At 40.3% G+C, this 7,961-nt stretch overlaps 1 protein-coding gene across 2 annotated transcripts in view; it reads left to right on the forward strand.

Moving 5' to 3' along the window:
- The first annotated feature begins 6,781 nt into the window (after nucleotides 1-6,781).
- LOC116532256 (cytochrome c oxidase subunit 7B, mitochondrial) overlaps nucleotides 6,782-7,961 on the forward strand; it is a 7,148-nt gene continuing 5,968 nt past the window's right edge. The window contains exon 1 of one of the 2 annotated variants that reach the window (XM_032251348.1): nucleotides 6,782-7,043. In XM_032251348.1, coding sequence (XP_032107239.1) covers nucleotides 7,004-7,043 — 40 coding nt within the window. In that variant the 5' untranslated portion in view covers nucleotides 6,782-7,003. The remainder of the gene's footprint in view (nucleotides 7,044-7,961) is intronic. The other variant, XR_004260799.1, reaches the window with a different exon arrangement.

Here is a 7,961-nt window from a genome sequence, read left to right on the forward strand (position 1 = left end):
ATAGAAAAAGGATAATCTGGAGGTTTTTCAGTGGTCCGCTAAAGATAATGACCCGCCCCTTTCTCGATACGTAAGCATCAAGCGCTCGGCCGCTTTCAAATCACGCATGCGCAGTTGTGAAATGTTGCGGTGTTTTCAGAATCCAAAATGGCTTAAAGTTGCTAGAGCGGAATCTTTCACGCAAAGACTCATTTAGAAGTCCTTGAAATTCGCCTCTTTCATGTAATATTCTAGAAAAATGGGACCTAGCCTTGTGAGGGTTAAGAGCTATCTAGTCCATCATCTTGCCTCCAAAGTACTTCAAAATGAAAAAAGTAGGAAAGGAAAAATATACTTAATATAACGGAGGGAGATTTTTAAAGGTAAACATGAACAAGAGCTTGTTGAATACCTATTGTGTCCTAGAAACTGCCAGGAGCGCTGAAAAAAGAACATTAAATATCATTTTTAGAAATTGTTTCTGGCTTTTTTTTTTTTTTGAGACGAAAATTCGCTCTTGTCGCCCAGGCTGGAATGCATTAACGCGATCTCGGCTCACTGCAACCTCCACCTCCCGGTTTCAAGCGATTCTCCTGCCTTAGCCTTCTGAGGAGTTGGGATTACAGGCGCCAGCCACCACGCAGGCTAATTTTTTGTATTTTTAGTAGAGACGGGGTTTCGCCATGGTGGGCAGGCTGGTCTCGAACTCCTGACCTACGGTGATCCGCCCACCTCGGCCTCCCAAAGTGTTGGGATTACAGGCGTGAGCCACCGCGCCCTGCCGGCTTTTTTTTTTTTTCTTCCAGTTAAACTCCTTGACTTACTATTTAAAGCACCAACAAGGACTTGAATTGCTGGTGATAGCAAATGCCTTCTTTTTATTTATTATTTTGTTTGGAGGATGGGTGCAAAAGTAAGGTTGTAAAGAAGCACTTTCCCTCTTTTTAAAGTTTTTGTGATACTTAGTTTTCATTAAATATCCAATTCTCTCATCTAAAAATAGTGGAAATCCTACATAGATGAAGAAGCTTCCATTTATTTGGACCATTCTGTTTTACCTTAGTGGGTTGTTAAACTGGGATAATTTTGAACTAGAGAATAATTTCTCAAGAAGAAAAACAACAAGATAAAATCAATTTGCCTACAATTTGGATTTATTTTGATGGTGTGGAAAATATTTTATGACTATTATTTGAGGCCCTACTGGAAAAAAAAAGAAAAAACACCGGAAAATAATTTCAGTATGTTGGAGAGACAAGGAGATGGGATGGAAAGAAAAATAGCCGGCTCTGAAGTGAAGAGATGTAAAATAGAGATATGAAAATATTTAAGTCATTTATGGAAACATATTAAGAAAATGCAGGTGGGGTGCGGTGGCTCATGCCTGTAATCCCAGTACTTGGAGAGGTTAAGGTGGGTGGGTGGGTGGATCACCTGAGGTCAGGAGTTCAAGACCAGCCTGACCAACATGGCCAAACCCCGTCTCTACAAAAAATATAAACATTAGCTGGGCGTGGTGGCTCAGGCCTGTAATCCCAGCTACTTGGGAGGCTGAGGCAGGAGAATCGCTTGAACCCTGGGGGCAGAAGTTGCAGTGAGGTGAGATTGTGTCATTGCACTCTAGCCTGGGCAACAAGAGCAAAACTCCGTCCGGAGAAAGAGAGAGAGAAAGAAAGAAAATGCACAATAAAAGTACACTGAGACATGCTGTGTGATTCAATTTATATGATATATGACATTCTGGAAAAGGCAAACTCATTGGTACAGAGAACAGATTAGTGTCTGCCAGGGGTTACAGGTAGGAAAAGGGGTTGATTATAAAGAGGTCAGGCCGGGCGCGGTGGCTCAAGCCTGTAATCCCAGCACTTTGGGAGGCCGAGGCGGGTGGATCATGAGGTCAAGAGATTGAGACCATCCTGGTCGACATGGTGAAACCCCATCTCTACTAAAAATACAAAAAACTAACTGGGCATGGTGGCACGTGCCTGTAATCCCAGCTACTCAGGAGGCTGAGGCAGGAGAATTGCCTGAACCCAGGAGGCGGAGGTTGCGGTGAGCCGACATCGCGCCATTGCACTCCAGCCTGGGCAACAAGAGCGAAACTCCATCTCAAAAAAAAAAAATAAATAAATAAAAATAAAAATAAAGAGGTCAAATAAGGGTATTTTTATGATGTTGGAGCTATTTTGTCTTTAATTGTGGTGGTAGTGACACAATTTTATGCATTTGTCAAAAATGCGTAGAACTGTACACCAAGAAGAGTGAATTTTACTATGTGTATGTTTTAAAAATAAAAATTAAAAGTTTAAAAGAGATATCTTACCTATCAGATTGGCAAAAATCCAAAAGTTTGACACTACGTGCTATTAGCAAGGCTTTGGGGAGACAGGCACCCTTTATATTAATACATTGCTGGCAGGAAGGCAAAATGTTACAACATCTATGGAGGGTAATTTGGCAATATCTAACTAAACTACACATGTATTTATCCTTTAATACAGCAATCCCACATCTAGTAACCTACCTTGGAGAGATACTTCCAACAATGTAAAAATATATGTGCACAAAGTTATGCATTTCATCATTATTGAAATTGGAATATTCTTGAAAGTACCTAAATGTTCAAACATAGGAGATTGATTGAATATACTATAGCACATATACACCACAGATTTTGCAGCTGTAAAAAAGGAATGAGGAAGACTTATGTAAAATGATAATGGATTTTATGCTACATTTGTGTGAAATAGAAAGAGAAATAAGAAAACATACAGGTATTTGCCTATTTTTGCAAAAGGAAATACACGAAAGATAAACCAGAAATTAATGAAATTATTTACCTACAGGAATTGGTGGAAATGGAATGCAACAGTTAGGGGAGGGAATGACTTAGGTACACCAGTCTGTTTAGTTTTGACTTTTGGAATAATGTTAATATTTTAAATAGTCAACATGTACAATCAAATCATTTAGTTTTACAAGATGAAAAAGTCCTAGAGATGGATAATGGTGATAGTTGCACAACAATGTGAATATCACTAATGCCACCAAACTGTATATATTTTATTTATTTGTTTGTTTGTTTTGAGACGAAGTTTTGCTCTTGTTGCCCAGGCTGGAGTGCAATGGTGTGATCTCAGCTCAATGCAACCTCCACCTCCCGGGTTCAAGAGATTGTCCTCCCTCAGCCTTCCGAGTAGTTGGGATTACAGGCATGTGCCACCACATCTGGCTAATTTTTTGTATTTTTAGTAGAGACGGGTTTTCGCCATGTTGGTCAGGCTGGTCTCAAACTCCCGACCTCAGGTGATCTGGCCGCCTTGGGCCTCCCTAAGTGCAGAGATTACAGGTGTGAGCCACCGCACCTGGCCTATTTTATTTATTTTTGTTTTTGTTTCGAGATAGGTCTCAGGCTGGAGTGCAGTGGTGTGATTTTGGCTCATTGCAACCTCTGCCTCTTGAGTTGAAGCAAGTCTTATGCTTCAGTCTCCAGAGTAGCTGGCATTACAAGTGCGTGCCACCATGCCAGGCTAATTATTTTGTATATTAGTAGAGACAGGGTTTTGCCATGTTGACCAGGCTGGTCTTGAACTCCCGGCCTCAAGTGATCCGCCCACCTCAGCCTTCCAAAACGCTGGAATTACAGGCGTGGGCTATCACACCCGGCCCAGAAATGTATATACTTTACAAATGTAAATTTTATGTATATCAACAACAAGTTGTTTGTTGTTGTTTTTTTTTTTTTGAGACAGAGTCTCATTCTGTTGCTCAGGCTGTAGTGCATGGCACGTTCTTGGCTCACTGCAGTCTCAATCTCCAGGGCTTAAGCAACCCTCCCACCTCAGCCTCCCGAGTAGCTGGGACTACAGGTGTGCACCACCATGCTTGGCTAATTTTAATTTTTTTTTTTTTGTAAAAATGAGGTATTGCCATATTGCACAGGCTGGCGCAAGCTTTTTCTTTTCTTTTAAATAAAATCTGTAAGAATGGGAGAAAAACTAAAATTTAATACAAACAGAATAAAAGGAGCCCAACTTTCTTTTTCTTTTTTTTTTTTCTCTTTAAGACGGGGTTTCACCATGTTGGTCAGGCTGTCCTTGAACTCCCAACCTCAGGTGATCTGCCTGCCTTGGCCTCCAAAGTACTTGGATTACAGGCATGAGCCACCATGCCCGGCTAAGGGAACCCAACTTTCAAATAAAAAACACAATCACAATAAGGAAAAAAAAAGAAGTAAATACCTATCAACACACTACTTTATATATTCTTAGTCTAAAGAAAAAAGCAACTGAAAGCAAATCTTGAACTCTACTTTGTAGGTTTGTTTTTGATATGGGTATAGCAATTCTGAAAATATATTGTGTGTAATGTAATATGGAAAAACACTGATGTTGTTGAAGGCCAGAATTCTCACTGTGGAAGAAGGGAGATACAGATATGCAATGAGGGAAATTAAAGAACATTTGGGCATTGAACAGGAATTGGATGTATTAGTATAAACTTATCATTCATAACATATACTCCTAACCGTATTTACTGAAAATACTAGCAGCAATTACATCCCCGACTTGTGCTGGTGCACAAACTTAAGTTACTAATTGCCATCCCCACTAGAATGGATTAAGTTTCTTTAGAGACATACCTGATTCCAGTAGTGAGGCAGGGAAAGTACAACATCTTGAACATCTTCTGTCAGAAAATAAAGATGGTCAAAAAAATGATGGAGACATTTCAAAAAAGACATAGGAGCCAGCTTGAAGAAAATCCTAGTGACCACGTGTGGGACTATTGATCATTAAAATAAATAATGACAGTAATGAATTATAAGTAATCAAATTCATGAATCCATACTGATAATAAATAGAGGAGAAAATAAAATTCTTTCTTACAGAATACCTGCTATCAAACAGAGAAGGAGAAAATCACTGTTTTACAACCTTTTAGGCAAAAATCATCAATGAATATAAAAACTTAGGGGAATGAAACTTTGATGAAGGTCAGGATATTCACATAGTTTCAATGTATTCTTCACAAGTTATATATTAATAACAAAGGGCTAACTTTATAGTGTAGAAACCTGGAGGCCACTACTTCAACCACTTGATTAAAATTGTCATTACCAATAATGAGACAAGCTAAGATCATTTGCCTCCTGATAAAGATGCTCTAAAAAAAGACATCTGTTATAGTAGTATTTCTGCTAGTACATAAACAATCCCTTCATGAGGAAAATCAAATGAAAACAAATTGAGGGCACTTTTACAAAATAACTGGGCTGCACTCTTCAAAAATATTACAGAGCACAACGAGGTCCATTACCAGTTTTGTCAATTATAATTGCCTGATCTTCGACTTAGTCTGAGCTTTATCTTGATCACTTAAGAATTCTGCACCTCATTTCCTCCAAATGTAAAATTGAGACAATAAAGTTTACCAGTAGTGAGAAAAAAATACTGCCACGAAATACAAAGGAAAGCTGAGGAACAATTAAGTTTTTTTTTTTTTTTTTTTTTTGAGACGGAGTTTTGCTCTTGTTACCCAGGCTGGAGTGCAATGGCGCGATGTCGGCTCACCGCAACCTCCGCCTCCTGGGTTCAGGCAATTCTCCTGCCTCAGCCTCCTGAGTAGCTGGGATTACAGGCACGCACCACCATGCCCAGTTAGTTTTTTGTATTTTTAGTAGAGACGGGGTTTCACCATGTCGACCAGGATGGTCTCAATCTCTTGACCTCATGATCCACCCGCCTCGGCCTTCCAAAGTGCTGGGATTACAGGCGTGAGCCACCGCGTCCGGCCCTGGAACAATTAAGTTTTAAAGGAGACTTCCAGCCTGGGGAACATAGTGAGACTCCATCTTTTAAAAAAAATTAGCTGGGTGTGGTGGTGCGCACCTGTGGTCCTAAATACTCAGCATGCTGAAGTGGGTGGATTGCTTGATCCTGGGAGTCAAGGTTTCAGTGAGCTATGATTGCACGACGGGACTCTAGCCTGGGTGACAGAGGGAGATCCTGTCTTGAATAAATAAGACTACAGACACATGACAAGTAATTCAATGCAGAGACCTGAACCAAATTTTGGATAGAGATCTTGGAATAATTGGTGAAATTGGAATATGAGCTGCATTATATCAAGATTAAGTTTTCTGAATTTGATAACTGTAATGTGGTCATGTCAGTTAATTTCCTCCTTTTTGAAAATGAATCCTGAAGTATTAACAGGTAAAGGCACATGATATATTCAAGTTATTCTCAAATGGTTCAGAAAACCCGCCCAAATATATATATGGAGAAAGAGAACACAAGTGGCAAAATATTACCAATTACTGTATTTAGGTAATAGATATACAAGAGTTCTTCCCCCAATATCTTATTAGGAAAATATCCAAACATACAGAAAAATTCAAAGAATCCTTCTGTAAACACCTACCACCAAGATTCTACAATCAACAGCTTTCTAAATTTCTTTTATCACATATTTATTTACATATTATGGAAGATTTTGCTATTCTTGCAACTTTTCTCTAAACTTGAAGTTATTTGAAAATTAAAAGCTAAGCCAATTAGTATAGCAGTAATAGCAGACCAAAAAAAATAAACTAAGTAAAGGAAGTTTTGGGGAACAGAAAGAAGAAAGAGCTAGTGTGGGGATACCAAATCAAAGCTTTTGGAACTTTAACACCGTTTTGAAGCTAGTGCCTTAGACAATTCGGCCAAAGATCAGTGTCTCGGCTGCCCTCTATAGAGCTCTAAATCTGGCTTCAAGGAGTTCTTTCATGCGTCATTAAATACCACTACACGTCATTTTAAAGAGCCAGAAACTACATTTCCCAAAAGGCCTTTATTTTTCCTCGCGGTAAATGGGATTGCAATTACTATAGGTTTTACAAATCTCGCGAAATTTCATCAAATCTCATTACGGATCCCGGCTGAAAGCCATTTTGTTTTTCAGCGCTCTTCAAGGGTACCTGAAGCGAATTTGCACCAAACAGCAGCTGTGTTGCTGCAGTTCGATCTTCACCTTCACGATGTTTCCCTTGGTCAAAAACGCACTAAGTCGTCTGCAAGGTGAGCAAAAATTACGCTAAATCGTTTACAACAACCTTATATCAATTTGTCCTCGCGGCCTCTCTTGTCCTTTCCCTGTACCAACATCTCGGCCTTCTAATCTGAATGCTGTCTATTTTCCATCTCGTCCCAAGTCATTGGGATGATGTCCTTACTGACTTTATCACCCAGTGTTTCTCTTTCGGTTTTCAGCTCTCTTTCTGTTATCAGAGTGGTAGTCTAGCACTGCTTTTTAATTCTTCAGTAACCTTTGATTTCAGGGAAGGACACTCATGATAGACACCTCTCGTTCCTTAAGTGATGTCCTACATTTTAGCTTTGGGGATATGTTTACTCCTAACCTTGTATAGAAGAATATCTTCTCGAATTCCTATTATTGTAATAGACGGCAACGGTAGGTAAATCTAGCTCTTCACCTGGTTTAATTGCAAGGAAACAACCCACATGGCATCGATGCAGCTTTTAAGTTATTTGAGGGTTAACAGTGTTAGCTGACCGGGCGCGATGGCTCACGCCTACAATCCCAGCACTTTGGGAGGCCGAAGCGGGCGGATCACCTGAGGTCAGCAGTTCTAGACCAGCCTGGCCAACATGGTGAAACCACATCTCTACTAAAAATACAAAAATTGGCCGGGCGCGGTGGCTCAAGCCTGTAATCCCAGCACTTTGGGAGGCCGAGGCGGGTGGATCACGAGGTCAAGAGATCGAGACCATCCTGGTCAACACGGTGAAACCCCGTCTCTACTAAAAATACAAAAAATTAGCTGGGCATGGTGGCGCGTGCCTGTAATCCCAGCTACTCGGGAGGCTGAGGCAGGAGAATTGCCTGAACCCAGGAGGCGGAGGTTGCGGTGAGCCGAGATCGCGGCCATTGCACTCCAGCCTGGGTATCAAGAGTGAAACTCCGTCTCAAAAAAA

The sequence above is a fragment of the Sapajus apella genome, unplaced genomic scaffold, assembly GCF_009761245.1.
Source record: "Sapajus apella isolate SASKATOON/1434 unplaced genomic scaffold, GSC_monkey_1.0 scaffold75, whole genome shotgun sequence".
Classification (NCBI taxonomy): domain Eukaryota; kingdom Metazoa; phylum Chordata; class Mammalia; order Primates; family Cebidae; genus Sapajus; species Sapajus apella.